Raw genomic sequence first — 17,969 nt, forward strand, 5'->3', positions numbered from 1 at the left:
ATTTAAAAAAAAAAAAACTTCCTTTGATGGCATCCCTGGCTTGAATGTCGTTCATTAAAATCACTTGCAATTTCTTCAGCAGGGTCAAGAGATGAAATCAAGCACGACACTTCTCTCAACTTTATTTCACGATGTGATTACAGTTTGATGCTAATTTTGTACTTTTTTTTCTCTTTGGTAACGGTCATTGGGTTCAATGAAAAACTTGTAAGATAATTTTTGCAATCATTGGCAATTATTATTCTTCCATCTCAAAGTTTGTGTGGTAAATTTTTTACATTATTATTTTTATTACTCTGATGATATATCAAGCAGAATATTAGAGAAACCTTCTGGACTATATTAATTTAAATATTCCCGTTTACATAATTTTCATCGTTCACAATATATTATAATGACTGTGTGATATTTCAAGAATCAATTTAATATTCCCTCGTGTTGGTAACAATTGAAATGTACAGAGCGTAAACATTTTCCATACATAAACGAGATTTCCTTTGCAATTTAACAATTTGAAATTTTACAATACAAATACACTTTATTTTCGTTTGAAACATATAATTATCCTCTTTTTAAGTCACAGCGTGTCTGTTTGTGTCCTCGCACGCCACTGGCCGCGGCGGTGGGTCAGTGGGGCGCTCGGGCCGGCGGGCTGCGGGTCGGACCTGCGGGCCGAGGAGTGCATGATTCGAGGGCCCCCGGCCCGGCCGACCCTTCAGGGCCGCCACCAAAACAACGACAAATCAATGAGCAGCATCTTGAACGAGAAACAATCGAGTTTGTGTGTCAAATCAGAAGAGTTTGTTTCGCGCGCGCATCGGTTCAAAGGGCGGGTCTTCCTATGCCAGGGGGTGGTGTTGCCGCGCGAGGTCCTCCGGAGGGCGGCAGCGAGGGTGTCCAGCAGAGTCTAGCGTGGATCTAAGTGGAGGGTCGGGCGGAGGGGCCTATTCACTGGTTCAACAGTACCATGAATACTATGGGGAAAGTATAGGCTACCAGTCACACGTCATCCGCCGGCCCTGCCGAGGCCGCCCTTAACTTTGTCCGCGGGGCCTCGGCGGGGCGGGCGAATGAGGCCACCGTCATCATCCGGGTTGTGAGAGAGGGCCTTTGATCGGCAATCACAAGCTGCAGCCAAAACCAAAACCAAAAAGGTGTGTCTTGTGTGTCAGAGAGAGAGAGAAAAAGAGAGCAAAAATGGAAACAGCATACCAAGCGCTGCTACAATGTCGTGGCAAAAAGCTGTGAGATATTCCAAACCAAAGAATAAGGTCAAGCTTTTCAAAAGCGAGCGCTTTCTGCAGCTGTTTTTTTTTCTTGTATTATTCAGTAAAAAATGAAACTCAAAATTGAAAAAGTGTCAATGGGATGTGAGAAAGAGAGCCACGTCGCTGTTTACTCCTGACGGGAATTATTTATTAATATCTTTGCAACCCCCTTAGAGATTAACGACTTTGATTTAAATTTACTTACCAAGAGACGTCTTCCTCTCTACTTCAGTAAAAAACCCTCTTTAATTGATGTTCTGCGTTAATATTTTCTCAGGCCTAATGGCTTTCTCTTTTCTTGGCGAAAAATTTTATTAAATGGATCATAGTGCTCGTTCAAAATGCAGTAAACTTAAATGATGAAGTATAGTTGCTGCTGTTAAAAGCGATTAGTATAAATAGTTGTTGATTGACTTATCACACGCACTGGGGCTTAAATCATACAATGGCGATGACTGAATGCATACAAGCATATTGGTATAGATTATTATTCAACTTTTCAGCAATTTAATGATGGCTTCAATAATAATTGTATGCGAGAGAAAAAATTTATTGCGTGCTAGCGTTACGCCCTCAGTGTCCTATTTTAAAGTCGGATGGAGCAGCCAGCTGCATTAATTTATTATTATAATTTTTTTTTTGTTTAATAATATTTGAAAAGTTTAAAAACGCACACTGGCCCGATTCTCTTCACACGTGTTTTTTTTTCTTCTTTTTTATATATAATAATTATTTCGCTTACAAAAATGTCTTTTCTGAGCTTTGGTTGCAGCAAACTTACATTCACAGACGTGTGTGCTGTGTTCACACTTAATAATTGATACAGCAAGCATTGTTGCCGGAAAACACTGGGTCGCAAAAAATAGAGATAGTGAAATTGCAACAGATTTGTAAAGATGGGGGGAATATAATAATAATTGGTGTTCACACGCATCGATTGATCATATAGGTACACTGACGGCGGTTCATATGGATAACGGGCCGCTCATTATGCAGCCAGGCGTCCACACTCGGTGAATAATTATGCGAGTGCGAGAGAAAAATTGAAAAAGCAAGGCGGAGGTTTGCACCTCGACGCATGCACTATACGGACTTGAAATAATTATTGTAATGAGATGGCGGCGTTTGTCAAGGAGACGAATGAATTATGTATCAAATCAGTTATTGAAAGTCCTTGATTGCGTCCCTACTTTTTTTGGAGGGAGTAAAGCAAGGTCGTTTGAAATTTGAATTATTGTTTTTTTTTTACGAGGTGGTCCAAGTTGAAGATAATCAACTTTGGCGGGCTTGAATCACTTGGATGAAATCGATGATCAAGGCAAATGAAAAATTTGTGGGCGAGTGTGAAAGAAATAGCAGCAAGTTGTCTTGTGTTTGACTTTTCAGCCTACCGGGCTGCGAGGTGGAGCGCCGTGTAGAGGCGCGAGGCGAGTGTGGGGAGCAGGGCGGGCAGCGCGAGCAGCAGCGCCGCGCCGGGTGCCGGTGTCGGCATCGCAGCATTGCACATGTCCTCCTCACAAAAACACATGTGACCAGTCCCGCTACTTTCCATCATGCAAACATGGTCCACCATGAACAGGTTGATTTGCAGCTTTGACGTGCAAGTTCGTCGCACGCTCTCGTACTCTAATTTTGATTTTGTCGTCGGAAGGACGAACGGGGGCGGGGGAGGGTCGGGGAGGAAGAGAGAAAGAAAGACCAGCGTTAATAATTTGTTTCTGCTCGGACACGCCACCATCCACACAGCGACACACAACGAACGGTGCGTGGCATTCGTCACCGTGCGCCGACGGGCAGCCCGCGCGCCACCGCCGTCCGCCCGGTTGCATAACCGGCGACGGCTGCAGGCGCCGACTCTCCGAACGGCCTCCACTCATAACATGCGGTCATTTTACCAAGCTTTGCTTTTGAATTTTGAACTCAAATTTATTAATAAATTTAAAAGAAAAAATCGTGAGATTTGAGTCTATTCAATTAATTAATTACGCTGTCAGGGATTTTGTATGAGACCCCATTTTTTTAATGTTAATTTATGTCTGTTTGCACTGCTGTATCCCTTAAGCCTTTTGAAATTTTTTGTATATTTTAGAGGGACATAGTAATAGGGATATTAACAATTACAATTTTCAATTGCTTTAAAAATTGAAATAAGAAATCACAAAAGTTACAGCAGCGCAAACAGAGGCGAATATAATTTGAACGTCTCTATAAGAAAGCATGTTAAAAATTATTATTATCAGTAAAATATATTTTCCCTATTATATATCTGGATAAAACTTAAAATAAATTTTGATGAGCCAACCTTTCTGTACATTTTTTTTTTTTCAAAAGCAAAGCTTGCAAGATTTGCTGTCTCAGTAGAAAAAATGAGCACTCAGCATTTTAGAATTAATTTTTATCCACATATCATTTATAACACGTATTGTCAGCTCATGCTCTGCAAAAATAAAAACTGTTAGCACAGCAGTGTCAAAATGTTGAAAACTATGTGATATTGCAAGTTACAAAATAGATATATAGAGTAAGAAATTATTTTCGATTGAAAAAAGTACATGGAAAGGCGTTTGAAAATATTTATTAGTGGCAGAGAAACTGAAAAGAAGCAAGTATTTATCAATTTAGTATTTTCCTTTGAAAGCTTCAAAAATACTTCAAGCATTTTTTTTTACTTTTTAAATATGGAATAAATTCATGCTTAAAAATAAATTCATGAGAACCATTACACGTTTTCCTCTGAAAATTGAATAATTAGGACCAGCATATTTTCTTTGTAATTTAATGCTTAAAAAATTTTTATGGAGAAAAGTTCGGGGGAGTAAAATTGATTTCGTTTTTACCTCAATCAGGGGCGAGATGTAAAAAACTTTAGACACCGAACAAACGGCCCAACAAAAAGGTCATGCGGCCGAGAGAGACGCACAGCTAAACACGGACGGGGTGGCGATCAATGGCACTAAGGGGTGGCACTTACGGGTGCGGGCGTTGCGGACCATCTTGACGCAGCAGCCGTTGCACGTCTGCAGGGGCGGCTGGTCTCTCGGCAGGGCCGTGTAGTTAAAAGGGTCTTTGCAGCGGATGTCGCTCCAGCTGTCGCACTCGTAGCAGTAAATCGACCGCGCTACCAAAAGCCAAAACTTAATTCAATTCACTGCGGTGTTAAATGCATCAAGTATATACATATAATTTTTTTTACAAAGGGTAGTACGCCCCTAACGCGCCATTTTCGATTTCTTTGCACTTAAATTTGTTTATAAAAACCAAATCGTATGAATTCATGGATGATAAGCTTGTCAATCAAGGAAAATTTGAAACCAAAATCATAACAAGAAAGTCAATTGGCTCTCGCGGAAAACAATTCATCAAAATCAGAGATAATATTCCAATTTTATTATAATTTCTTTTTGTATCAAAATTCAAAGTGAGCAAAGAGACGTTTGGGAGAACGAAGGGTGCTGCTCGGAGGTGCCAGATATAGGTGCTGCCGCCGGTGTGGTAATGAGAGAGAGAGAGATAGATTGATAGATAGAGAGAGAGAGAAATAAAATCCGCATACTTACACCTATGGATAATGGGTCTGCAGACTGCGCCAAAAAGCCTTTTGTCTATTTAGCGTACACACACGTCACTTGCGCAAGCAATCAAATGCCAGAAAAATCCACAAAGTCCATTCAAACACATGTCCCAAGTCACGTTGGCCTCATGCAAAATTAAGTGCTCACCTAACCAACATGTATAAAAAACAAAAATATTTTCCATTTTCAGACTAAATTTCTTCTCTTTTTTTCGGAATGCGTTCCGTACAGTTCTTGAAGCTGCCTTTTATAATATTTTTTTTAATTTTTTCAGCGGTAATTGAATTAGTTGAGCACTCGCCTACAATTGCGATTCGCCAGGTGAGCACCAACGTGGAGGGCGAGACCAAAATAGAAAACGAGAGACGAAAACAAACAAACAAACAATTCTAAAAAAAGCACAAACTCTCAAACTGTCATGCCGCAGAGCAGAAGGCGAGAGATGAACGAACGTCGATCTTTTTTTTCACAAGGATTTTTGGAAAAGAATATCCAAAGCGATCAAGATTAGCACACTGCACTCTAGGATGGCACTCTCAAAACACATGCGTCACACGAGATGATTTAAGCCGCGGCAATTAAACGACCGAGAGAGCGAAAATAGGCCCTCGCCAAAACCGAAAAAAATTCCGTCTGCCGCCGACGAGAGCGAGGGCAGACCGAATTTTGTCACGTAAAAAAAAATCTGGCTCCAGAGCTATTTCGGGACGCGTGCTCGAAATTGCCCATCGCATTTATTAATAATTTTCGGCCAGCGAGTGAGAGGCTGGTGCGCGCATGAAAAATAGCTTTGGAGCCATCTGCGTCAAGCTGCGAAAGCGAAAGCTACACACAGCTTAATTGAAATAAAAAAAAGGGGGATGTTAATTTTCCTCTGGATTTTTTCAAAATTCAATTGGAAGAAGAACTTAAATTTCACGGCTTTTCCGAAATCGATTGAAAGCGTGGATGATTTTTTTTTTTAATCGGGGGAAGAGCGAAAAGCGAAAATCCTCGGCGTGCACGAGCATGGAAAGCGAGCTGCTGTCGTAAAGTGAGATTATCAGTTTGGAAAAGGAGCGAGCACCACTTTTGTCTTAAATAGTTTTGTCAGAAAATAGACAGACACTTCGATAGGGGCCATCAACAAATTCATCATCTCCAACTCATTCCAACAGAAAAAAGGAAACGAAAAATCGCAATCAAAATTCGTTGGTCATTTTGTACACAAGATTATGTAAATTGGACGAAATTGAAAAACTCATTCAGGTCGGACGTAACCAACACAACCAATTGAACCACAAACAAACAAAGATATAATATAATTAAAGATAGAGACAAATAGGCACTAATGGGGGATGAGAGAGAATAATTTTAAGAGAAAATTGAAAACGCCTGATGCGAATTTTCCTCCGTTCTAATAACTTAAAGTAAAAATAAAAAATAAAAAATCAGTTCAGTTCTAGTGAAAGTTAGTCAGTCCCTTTTATACCAAAACGTCTAAAACGAATCTGCTTCAAATGGAAAAAAATCTTACTTTGGACTGATATGCAGCTATACTTTTAAATGCACAAGAGAGAAATTTAGTCGTTCATATTTTCGTACGTGTAGCAGAATCAAAAGTGATTGTATATTTGGAGACAGGTCATGAACCAAACTGAGAGAAAAAGAGTGAAATTCGACATAACGGTTAGTATAAAATTATTGTCCTAGGGTTTCTATTTGTTCCAACTGGACAGAGAGCAAAACGGTACAAGAAGAGAAAAAGAGAGAGATAGGTTGACATAGACATAATCAAAATATCTCAGAATAATCGGTTAGTCTGCAGAACCAGGGGTAAAGAAGATAGATAGAGTCTTTGTCTAAATCTAAAAGTTCCCATGCGGAGTAAATTGTAATTATAATTGTTAATCATAGAAGTAACCGTATAATATATTGATAAGTATTTAGGCAAAAGCACGACCAATCAGACTGCTCTGACCCGTTCTTTGGCTCCTGCCGTTCGTTGCTGCGGAAAACCGGACCACAAACTTCTGTACACTTTCATATCAATTAATATATAATAATTATAGTTCCAAAAAGTCACAAGAGGGAAATGGGACACGTGGAAACCTACCCTCTAAACGTTTTACTTTCCCCTTTCTCCGTTAATCGTACTGGGTAGGTTTCCTTTCTTTACCCTGCCACTGCGTTTTTATTTGAAATTATTTAATTTCGGTCAAGGGTTTGAATTTTCTCGTCAGTGGCGAGGGCAAGATTGAGAAAGGAAGGCGGTGGAACAACAACTTACTCTGGCACTCTTCCTCCGAGAGCGAGATGGCGGCTAGGATGAGCACTGCAACACCAAAAAAACCTGACAGGACACCAATTTTGGCAACGGTTTTTACCTGGCATACATTCCTGGCCGGAAGTAAGCGGAGCTACGATGGCTAGCATCGCGACTGCAACCAAAATGCTCATCAAATAAACAATCTCACTCGATTGTACGGCGATCAAAACGCAAAATCAATTTCTTTCTCGTTTAAATAATTCAATTAAAATAAAAATAATTTTATTTAAACAGTACAAAAATTAAGTCTGATTATTAAAAATTATATTTTTGAATTGAGCTTATATATTGAGAAAGAATTTGAGAATATCTGAAAAAGGTTTAGTTTATCAGCAAAAACACAAAATCTGCAAGTCACAAAACAAAGCAAGCACATAGTCTATTTTTGAGTGCAATTAATTAAGCATTTTTTTTTAAATACATGATAAGAGTTTTCCAAAACTACCAGAAATGGCATGCAAGATGCAAGAGATTAAACATGACTTTTTTTATTCCAGGCATTTATTATTTAATAAAAACTGATTTTTAATATTTTTAAATTTGAATCATTCAGTCAATTTTAAATTTCAGCGAATATTCAATCAGTTTTTTTCTTTTTAAGTAAATTTTTGTATGCAAATTTACAATTATCGTGAAGCTCCTTGGGCGCCAATATTCATTATCGAGTCTCGAGTGGGTTTTCCGTAGTGCGCTTGAGAGTTGGTGTGCTGACGCGAGTTGCATAGGGGCTCTTGAGTTGTGCCAAGAGGATGTCGCCAATCAATTAATCTGCCCCCCTCCACCTCTTGAGATCTTTTAATTCCCTTAATTTTTTTTTAAAGACAAACCAGAATCAACTTATTTTAGAAAATGCGGATAGGGAGGCCCTTGTGTATGAAAATTGCGTAAAACGCGTGCTTCTGGTGGAGGCCGGCGTGTTTTTATTTCGGCGGTTTGGTGTGTCTTTTCTTGTTCGTACGTCCGAGCCACTCACTCTCTAAAAGTGTTATATTATTTTGGCCGGCCGCCAGCAACCAGCACAACGCGATCTCTATTTCTTTTCTGCCGAGCCCAAATTAATTTTGGGTGCAGATAGAAAAGAACTGCATGCGAGACGAACGACACTTGGTGCGAAATTTCTGAAACTCGTCTGTCGCCACGCTGAATCTAATACCTCTTGCAAAAGGGCTTCGTCGGAAACTCTGCCGGGCTTCCCTCCAAGGGCAATAACACTGAGTAGTTGAGAAAAATGAGACTAAATCGGCAAAGAGGGTTTATTTAGGTCAAAGGCGGTTAATTAAAAAAGTTTATATTTTGAAATTAATAAATTAGAATTACATTTTATTTATTTTGATGATTCAATAAATAATTAAAATGCAGAACAAAAAATTACTTTTTGTGCTGAAGAATTTGCCGTTTCTTTAACAATAAGAGGATTTTACTATAAATTAAATAAATATTCTCTTAAAAAATCTTGAATTTTAATTCATATAAATTGCCTGCTGAATTTATATATTTAGTATTTTACTCAAATTAAGCACGTCATGCAATTATTAAAAGTGAATAAAATTTTACCAGAAGTTTTGAAATTTAATAAAACCGATTGGAAATGCGTTAGAGATCCTTTACGATGACATACAAAGGATGTGTGTATGTTTGTGTGCGTCTCGCCGAGCTATGTAATAATAATTTATTTTTAGTTTCGTGTGGCCACACTCTGCATGCACACAAATCGATAAAAACGACCATAGACAACAAATTACATTTTTGTGATATTTAGATCAAAATCGTTCTTTAGAATAATTATTATATGAACTATGGAAATCGCAGTGCTTGATTTTGAAAGAACAAAAAAAAGCCACGTGCCAAAGGTGTTTCTGACCTGGAATGGTGAAGATCCACTCGAGGGCCATGGTGGCTCCGGTGGGTTGCTGGTCGGTGGGTCGTCGGGACTGAGCGATTGGGACGCCAATAGTGCAGCTAGTCGAGAGACAAAATCGCGGCGAGAGACCTCAAGGACGCAGCCCTCGCAACCAGCAGCAGCCTAAAATGCAACACCAAACCGACGCCCAACACTCTAGTTACGATTTCTTTTCTCTGCTTTTTATCGCGGCGTGCACACTCTGCTCTTTTGCTAAACGCGGAGTTTGCAAATCAAAGTGCGCTTCCAGACAAAAAAAAATCACTCCCGCATGCAAATGGTTGTGATAAAGTAAATAATAAATAAAACAAGTGGTGAAAAAATTGATGCATCATGCATTGTGGCGCATTCGATTCATAATATCCGATATAATCCTCTTGATATGCTTTTAAGTGCCGGAGTGGGTAGCGGGTTTGAATTGCAAAACTGACGGGCGTTTATTTTGAGACATCAAAGCAGGCGGCCGTTTTGTTTTTGTTGTTGTTTTCACTTTTGTCGCCCGGCAGATGCAAAGCAAGAGAACTTCTTCCAGGACCGCGAATTCTTTACTTTTCTCAAACTCTAGCTGTCTTCGTTTTGAGAGAAACGGACCAACAATCAGAGCACTTGATTGATGTGGAAACAAACACATATCAAACGGCTAAGTAGATATTCCGTATTTCAATTTATCAAAACTGTTGGTTTTGACCACGGATTTTATCATTTCAAGAAAAAAGAAATAATATAAATACAGTTTTTCTCGTCTTCAATTTTGTGTGAATCTGTTCTTAAGTTCTTATCTGCGCATCTTTGAATTTACCGCACCGTGACCTGTCGTTATATTTAGGTCGCATAAGAATCGATTCTTAAGACACTGCAGACCTTTCAACGCTTAGAAGCTTAAATAAAGGTTAAAATTTATTGCCATAAAAATAGTGCTTTGATTGAAGTATGAAACTTTTATAAATCAATTGAAAAAAAAGTTATCAACTTTAGTCATTAAAATATTTTAACGGTTTTTGGAAAACGCACAACCTCAGGTCACCACAATTTCTTTTGACCATCCAATAATATTAATTCACTGCAAAACAAAATAATTTACTTCCTCATTTAAAAATTTAATATCTTGTCAAAATCTAAATTTTTAATTTTTAACTTATATAATTGTTTCGACTCCAGGGAGTATATTTAGTAGTTCCAAAGACACCTGCTATTATGGAGAATGACAAAGAAAAATCAATACGCCGCACACTTTTTAAAAGTTTTACACGCAAACGGTGGGAATTACAACTCTCCATTCTACATTAGTCTCAATCGCATTGCTCGGTCGATTAGTAAGAAATTTAACGCTTTTGGGATAGATCAGCGCAATTAAATTTGGTTGGACTTAGAAAGTGGCAAAAAAAGAAAGCGGATTTAAAATCGAATGGAAACCTTTAGTCCAAAATAAGGAATATACGTTTGAGCGATAAATATTGAGAAGGTCATCACTTCGACCTGACGAGACTAGCAAACAGAGCATATTGCAGTATTGACCGCGCGCCACACGTGTGGCTGCGGCAACTAGGGGGTGCGGAGGGACCAAGCAAAAGAAGTGCAAAGGTGGAAGCTGAAGGGCGGCTGGACTCACGAAGGAAGGAGACGAAAGCAGCAGGGCCGTGCATCCTCAGCGGCGCGGCGGCCATGGCCAGGCGGAGCAGCGGCGGAACGGCGCGCGACTGCTGCAGCACTGCCGCATATTCCGACCAGACTGACTTGAGCTCGCCGCCGCGTCCCATATTGATCCGCGCCGCCTCCCCTGCCGCCGCGCCAACCCCCCGCGCACACCACCGCCTCTGCAGTCTAATTTATTCTCTTTCACCACAACACTTTTTATTTCTTTTCTTGGAAAATTGAAAAACGGGAAATTTTTACAATGGTGTACATAATTTATTATTTTGCTCAATTAATAATATTATACATTTCTTCTTCTTCTTCTCTACTAAAATTAATCTTTCCGGTTTAACATTCAAGTGTGTACATGTCTATGCCAGTTTACTAACCAGTGTTAGTATAATTCTCGTTTGCTAAAATTAATTCAAGATAAATGCGCTCTGAACGAAAAAATAAATAATTCTCTTGCAATAGTAAAGCAAAGCTAAAAGTAGATTTATGCACAAAATAATACAAAAAGATCTTTCGGTAAATCTTCGGGCTCAGATCGTTCTTAATTCTTAACAATAAAAGTAAATTTTATAACACTTTAGGATTTAAGTAGTGAAACATGAATTCTTTATCACTTTTCTTCTCACGTGCTTGAATTAACCAAGTGCCAATCACAATTGTTTGGATTTTCAACTCAAAGGTGACCTTATTGCGGTGCAACCCAATCAAACCATATATTGTGCTTTCAGTGATAGCATGAGTTCTTCAAAAACTTGGCTGCCACCAACCAACTAATCAAAACTATTCGTAGTAACTTCGACGGTTAACAAATTTCAACTCGGCAATAATTTCGCGCACAATAAATTAATACTTGCACGGCTTTTATATTTGTAACTTGGTGATGATAACAGGGTGGAGTAAAATGCTGCTCATTTTGTACAAGTCGGGGCCACGATCCAAAAGTGTATGGCACAGATTTTTAATTGAATTAACTCATTTAAACCGTGTGTATGAGTTGTGCTTGAAAATAAATGCTAAAAGTGACTTTTTAAGTTCTGATTCGTCTCTACAAAGACGCCGCCTTTCTTATCTTGCTTATCACTGCAAAACATTTGCATGCAGCAAGGTGTTGGGCAAGTTTGAGGCAGAGACAGCTAGAGTGGGAGGGGGCGGCTCAGTCTGGAGGCAGCATGCTGAAGAGCCGGAACCTGTCTCTAATGTGCGGCCTCACGTCTTCCCTCTGTGAGAAAATTTTATTTTGTAAAAATATAATTTTTTTTTTTAAATTGAACCTACCATGCACACAAGGTTTTCCAGGAAGGGCAGCAGCTTCATCAGCTCACAATCCGTCTGGTCCATGAACCAGCTCTCAATTGGAATACCATTCTCCAGCTGTGAACAAAATAAATAAGGGAAAAAATGAAATTTCCTGTTACGGATATATTTACTTTTGAGTAGCCTACTGAAAAATTACATGTGTTTGAGGTTTTGTGAATTGAGTAAAAAAATTATGAATTATGAACTTAGGTAGGAAATTTATCAAGTGATGAAACTTAAGTTGTATATTAACAGAAGAGAATAATTAAACAAAGGTCCCTGAAGATTTATACCAACAGGAAGGAACTAAAAGAATATTTGAACAGAGTTTAAAGTAAAATAATATGAATTTTACTTACATGGTAGCCAAATGCCTGCGGCGAGTTGTCAACAATGATGGTTTTCGAGAGGTCCCGCCCCAAAATGTGCAGGTCTTTGATATAGTTGCCGTTCACGCAGATGCAGTGCTCCCTGAACAGACGGTACCTTTGAAGGAAAAAATTTTAATTAGTTTTAAAAAAATATAAAGCAAAGTCTGCTACTGACTTGATGAGGCGTCTGTCTGGGTCAAGCAGGTTGAGGAGCTTGTCTGCGTAGACGCGTTTGGAGGCGGTGAAGAGGATGACCTCGAACATGTTGGAGACTCGTTCGAGGAACTCTTTGAAAAAGGGTCTGGTGCGCACAAAGACGCGGTAGCTGCAGTCTTGGAAGAGCACCGGGAAGTCGAAGGAGGCGTCCTCCAGTTCCTGCAGACTGCAGTGCACCAGGGTCTCGTCCAGGTCGAGCACCAGCGAGAACTCGGGGCTGCTGCGCGTTTTGAGTGGCAGGGCCGGACAGTGGGCGCGCATGTCTGGCGTCAGCGGGGGCAGGTTCTTGATGAACAGGTAAGGGTCAAAGGGTTCCCACTCGTCCACGGATGAGGTCGACGCCGCCGCCGCCACGCTCGAGATCATCACGCTGGTGGTGGTCTGCTGGCCGTCCTCCTCAGGGTCAGAGGTCACTTCCGAGTAATAGGTGCGGCTGACCTCTGTGTACGCCTCGAAGCGCTCGTCGGCCCGCAGCACGTCTTCCTCCTCCAGCATGCACGCCAGGTCGGGCGGCACCAACTTGTCGTAGCCGCCCCCAGCCACAAATATGCCACCCCCGCCACACTCATCCCCACTGGACGCCGCCTCCTCCTCCAGCGGGTGCTGCCAGTTCTCCTTGCTCTCCTCTCCTTCGGAAACTTGCTGCAGAACAAAAAAATCACCAAAATTAGCAATATTATTAAATGATTTTTGTTTGTTTCATATTCACAATTTTTCGGAACTGAATTTAAAGCATTTGTGGGTTTTTAAGTCTCAATTTCAGGTGCGGGTATTATTTTTGTATATTTCCTTACTTGTCAAATTCATCTAACAAAAAGACAAAGTTAATCTGGTTTTTTATATAAAACAAATTGCTGCAAATTTTAAATGAAATATTGAATTATGGAAAAAAATGATCTACCTCAACAGTGTGCATTTCGTCCTCTTTAGCTGCCTCACAAAGTTGGCTCTTCTGCACAGACTCTGGAGGCGTCCTGCTCTTAGTCACAAGCACGTTCTCACGGCAAGTCTGCAAATAGAATCAACAAAAGATTTTGTAAAATACTCGTTGAGCCCAAAAGAAGATTAATAATTTGAACTGAAAGAAGAAAAAGATTGTTAAAAAAAATACAAATTTTTTCTGACTAGCAAGAATTTTTTTTAAAAAAATTCCAAATCGAAAATAAATTTTCTGCCATATAGGAATATTGAACGTTTAAAAAAATTCAAACTTAGCCAGTAATAAGCAGAAGGATTAATTAAGAGATTTCGTACAATTGTGAAATTGAACTTTTCGTTTCAAAGTGAAAAATAAACAGTGTCCAGTTTTCTTCCGGCTGCATCATTTTCGAGGGAAACAAACACTCACCTCTCTCAACAAGTTGGCGTTGTGCCTGGCACGTGACCTCCTGGCGAGGGCGGTCTTGCGGCTCTTGGCGGCCCTGCTGCTGCTGCTGGCGGCCGAAGGGCACGGCTTGCGGGGTCGCAGGGCGGGCGCCACTTGGGGGGCCAGGGTGCCGCTGCGCAGCCACATCTCTACACCATCTCACACCTGCCAGGACAAACGACGAAAACACGGTCAGTAAAGCTAAAAGCCGAGAGTCGGTCGCTCCACTGCGCATTCGCTCTCGCTCGCTCACTCGCGCGCGCGGCATAATTATTGATCCTCGGCAGACAATAAACGCCGCCGCCGGTTCGGCCGAGCGGCGCGCCAGGCGCTGCGGACCCCGAACCGAGACTCCTTCCTATTCACTTTGCCTCAATTATACATTAAAATTAATTCCTAAAGAAAAAGATGCCTACATTCTTTTTACTACATTTTAGATTCAGACGACATTACTTTTCAATTTCCTTTTGAATTTTTATTACAAGAAGAAGATTCTGGGATTTGAGTTTGTAATTATTATTGTCATTGCTCAATGATATGCAATTTCAAGAATTTAGTTTTTTTTTTATTAATTTCAAGCATAGGTTTGTGGAGAGCTAACAATTTGTTTATTTATATTTTTCAAATAATAAGACCTTGGTGGATTTTTCTTCATGAATTGGTTTATGTGTCTCAACAATCAGGCAGTTCGAGGAAATTATTTGAGGTACAGGTTGGAAAAGGAACTCTGGCGAGCTATTAAATGGCAAAATTTAATAATGATCCCAGTCGTGTTTATTTTTAAAGATTATTAGTATTTTTCATGGGTTTTGCTTCAACCGTTCGAGATAAACTTAGTTTTAAAGGATAGAATATGTACCAAAATTTTGAATTTTTACATAAAATTTAATTACCTAAAAATATCTTGTCTCTTAAAAAAAACTTAAGCATGTACCTTGATTAATTAGGTTTTGGGTGAAAAGTTTTTTAAATTCCTTCGAATGGTTAAATAATAGTATGACTTTTAGTGGAATAATAAGCGATTTGAAAATTTACCATTAAAATAATAAACAAATTAAAATATGATTGATCTTCGTTTTTTATTTTTACTCTTTTGTATTAAAGGCTATCAAATGTCATATTTTCTCGCCCCTATATTCTATTCTTATAAAGAGGTCAACGCATCTGTCAATTTCCAATTCAGATAAAATTGGTGGAAGAGAAGCTTACGACGTGTAAGACGTGTTAAAGTATCAATGAAAATTGCGAAAATTGTAATTATTTTGATAATTTATAATGCTTCTTTGCAATGGGTAATGGGTAAAGATTCATTTCTCTCAATTAAGCATTTGAGAGAGAAAATTTACTGAATCAAATTTTTTTTTCTTCCATTTTCTATATAAAAAAAAATTAAAAAAACAAATATTACAAAAATTGCATTAACTGTAACAGTTTGAGTGAAAGCCTTTCCCAGAAGGAAAGGTCGCTGCGATTAGCAAATTAGAGCCTTAGAAACTCGCAGAAAATATTGCGCATTTGAAAGTTGAAGAATTTGAATAAAACGCATCTCGTTGAAAAGGGTCAACGCTGGCGGAGGAGTGTCATCCGCGCGTCGTTCGCTCGTAAAACTCGCAGAAGGAAGCAAAAAATAAATAGCCGTCGGTCGTAAAGTCGTAAATTGGCAGGTTTAAAGGGAGTCGCGACCTGACGCAGAAAGGGTCACGCACTTGTTGCTTCAGTCAGGTGAGAGCGGCCCACCGGTTGAGCCTCTCGCTGCGCCAATCACCGACCAGCCTTCGCGATTTGCCCTCGCCAGATTTTTCTGGTAAAATTATCTGAATTGTAAATGACATGCGGGCGCTTGACGACAGAAGAGATTTCTGCCGAATCAAATTTTTGCAACAAGTTATTTAAATGCTAACGAAGAGAAACTTTTTGCATTATTATTTAACAAAACTGCCTTTTTTAAGTTTCTTGATCTGATGATTTTTTTTTTTCGAAATAAGTACTTTTATTTTTATTTAAATAATTAATCTTTGAATAAATGTTTGATAAAATTCAATTGCAAATTTGATTATTCAGAAAATCAAATTTGCACTTAATTTATAGTAAATAATTTCACTTCTTGAGACTCATTTTTTATCAGATTTTCTATTGGTAAACTTTTTTCAATCATACTTTGAAAGCTGATAACAATTAAATTGCCTTAATAATTCAATATTTCAAATCTGGTCACAATTTTGGCAAATTTTACGGCAAAGATTCCAAAATCACTTCTTAATTCTGTCATTTCATTAAAAAAAATCACGAAAGGTTAGCACATTTTTGTGATTTCCCTATTGTCATATTGTATATTTTCAGTAAATTTGTAATTTTGAGACCTCAGGTTGATCGGTAAAAGAATCGGGCGCGGGAAAGGGTGCAAGAAGTCTGTGAAGGGTTTGGAAAAGCCGCTCTGGCGTGGCGCGGCCCAACTAGCGCTAATCAATAAACCACCCGCGCGCGCTCTTCCCGCCGCCGCCGCCGCTTATTTGCATCCGACGTGCATATAAACGTTCTCTATATAAAAATTCCATCAATCAATCCTTCTCAAGACTTCAAAAACCTGTTTTATTGGAACGAGTAGCACTTTTCACTTTTCCTTTTATTTTAATTTAAGAGGCAATATTCATTTGAATAAACTGAAATTCACTTAATTAACGGCGAGTGCAATAATTATGAGTTTGACCCAGTCTGTAAAAGCTGCGTGAGGCAATTTATGTGCGAGAATAACCAAGTTCAAAATTTATCCTGCAAACATATTTTCTGCCCATTTAAATTTTGTTTTCATCAAAATCTGTAATTTTTAAGGGCAATTGTGCATTTTTTATTATTTGCATGAATTAAAACGAAAAATAATAGCCAAGTCACAGGTCAAGATGGAGATTTTAATGGAATTTTTGGTGCCTTTTTTATTTTCTTTAATAGGAGCAGAGATTTCAACATTAATAGCAAAACGAAATTAAGTATGTGTAAAACGCAGGTGTGTATTTCTGAAAATATTAAACCAAAACAACAATTAAGAGTTTAAAAAATAGTACAATCTATTAAATTTAACTTCACTCAATGATATATTAAATATAATAATTTTTTTTTTTAATTTTTAAATTAAAAAATATAATAGCAATTGAAATTAAAATAATATAATTGCACTTGAAAGAGCCACGCCCATTTCAATTCCAACATTGATAAATAAATAACAAGACTTCCGCGCATCAGTGCCGCGAGTGCTGCAATTTAGGAAGAAGCAAAATAATAATTTTCGCGGCGGCGGCAGCGCAACCTTGGCTGCCTCGGTTGTTGGTTCACGCGAATTTCGTCAAGGTCGCGAGCGCGCCTCCTAAGGAACCGCGCACCGACCCAAGAGTGCCGCCCGAATAATGTCATTTTGGAACTGTTCAAAAAAGCTGAATGCGTTCCGAACAGGGGTGGTGCGGTCGCGAGACCGGCAAAGTGGACGGGCGAAAAGAAGTATTTCGGGCGCGATCCCGCCGCGAGTGCGCAGCCAGCGCGCGGCCCTTGCTTGCTTTCTGCGGCCAGACAAATACTAAACATGCATGCTCGGCCCCGACCGAATCGGCCCGCCGACGAAACGCACCTCGATCGCGCCGAGTCGCCAATGTCCGCGTCCTCCGGCACCGTCTGTCCCGTCTCGGACGCGCTGCAACACGAACGAGATACGCTGTTTCTCGCGCACTCTTGAATCTCGCTCCGTCCTACGAGTCTTTCTTCTTCTTCCACTTCTTCCGAGACTTGCTTTGCTTTTGCTTCCACCCAACACCAGTGCCAAATTTGACCCTGGGCGGGCACTGCTTGGTCGGAAAATATCGACATCGATGGCCGAGTTTCTTTTTCATTTGAAAATGAAACTTGTTTCAAATTTATTCCCAAATTTCATTTATTCAAGCGGCATCGTAGTCTTGATTATTAATTAGCCACGGGTTTTTCGCCAAAATGGGTTTTCGAAGTTTCAGGGCTGAATTTCAAATTGTGAGATCGATATTCGGTTG

At 39.5% G+C, this 17,969-nt stretch overlaps 2 protein-coding genes across 5 annotated transcripts; both read right to left on the reverse strand.

The window, feature by feature from the left end:
• Positions 1–201: 201 nt before the first annotated feature.
• On the reverse strand, positions 202–10,820 carry LOC132202475 (protein quiver). Of its 4 annotated transcripts, none has more exons than XM_059629424.1 (6): positions 10,658–10,788; positions 9,010–9,171; positions 7,110–7,154; positions 4,240–4,386; positions 2,660–2,894; positions 203–951 (listed from the first exon to the last, which is right to left on the reverse strand). In XM_059629424.1, exons 2-6 carry the CDS (start codon positions 9,038–9,040, stop codon positions 945–947), a joined length of 465 nt encoding a protein of 154 aa, XP_059485407.1. In that variant the 5' UTR covers positions 9,041–9,171; positions 10,658–10,788; the 3' UTR covers positions 203–944. The 4 variants fall into 4 exon arrangements, with proteins under 4 accessions (XP_059485405.1, XP_059485404.1, XP_059485407.1 ...); XM_059629423.1 differs by lacking the exon at positions 7,110–7,154 and adding an exon at positions 7,207–7,260 and having other exon boundaries at positions 205–951; XM_059629422.1 differs by lacking the exon at positions 9,010–9,171 and having other exon boundaries at positions 202–951; positions 10,658–10,820.
• Positions 10,821–10,929: 109 nt separating this feature from the next.
• LOC132202470 (CTD small phosphatase-like protein 2-A) lies at positions 10,930–17,750 on the reverse strand. Its single transcript, XM_059629414.1, has 7 exons — positions 17,558–17,750; positions 13,924–14,106; positions 13,477–13,584; positions 12,535–13,217; positions 12,348–12,474; positions 11,968–12,063; positions 10,930–11,911 (listed from the first exon to the last, which is right to left on the reverse strand). The coding sequence occupies exons 2-7, from the start codon at positions 14,086–14,088 to the stop codon at positions 11,846–11,848; spliced, it is 1,245 nt and encodes a 414-aa protein (XP_059485397.1). The 5' UTR covers positions 14,089–14,106; positions 17,558–17,750; the 3' UTR covers positions 10,930–11,845.
• Positions 17,751–17,969: the final 219 nt, after the last annotated feature.

The sequence above is a fragment of the Neocloeon triangulifer genome, unplaced genomic scaffold, assembly GCF_031216515.1.
Source record: "Neocloeon triangulifer isolate White Clay Creek 2 clone unplaced genomic scaffold, ASM3121651v1 ptg000015l, whole genome shotgun sequence".
Lineage (NCBI taxonomy): Eukaryota > Metazoa > Arthropoda > Insecta > Ephemeroptera > Baetidae > Neocloeon > Neocloeon triangulifer.

What these genes read in the sequence shown, in the direction of transcription:
- LOC132202470 (XM_059629414.1), bottom strand. Translation starts at nt 14,088, where the DNA reads ATGTGGCTGCGCAGCGGCACCCTGGCCCCCCAAGTGGCGCCCGCCCTG. An exon ending in ACGAAATGCACACTGTTGAG is followed by an intron (nt 13,218 to 13,476) that starts GTAGATCATTTT and finishes TTTGTTCTGCAG; the next exon opens with CAAGTTTCCGAAGGAGAGGA. An exon ending in CGCAGGCATTTGGCTACCAT is followed by an intron (nt 12,064 to 12,347) that starts GTAAGTAAAATT and finishes TTTTGTTCACAG; the next exon opens with CTGGAGAATGGTATTCCAAT.
- LOC132202475 (XM_059629421.1), bottom strand. Translation starts at nt 10,805, where the DNA reads ATGGGACGCGGCGGCGAGCTCAAGTCAGTCTGGTCGGAATATGCGGCA. An exon ending in TGCTTTCGTCTCCTTCCTTC is followed by an intron (nt 7,173 to 10,657) that starts GTGAGTCCAGCC and finishes GTGTCCTGTCAG; the next exon opens with GTTTTTTTGGTGTTGCAGTG. An exon ending in GGTCCGCAACGCCCGCACCC is followed by an intron (nt 2,895 to 4,239) that starts GTAAGTGCCACC and finishes AATCAAAATTAG; the next exon opens with AGTACGAGAGCGTGCGACGA.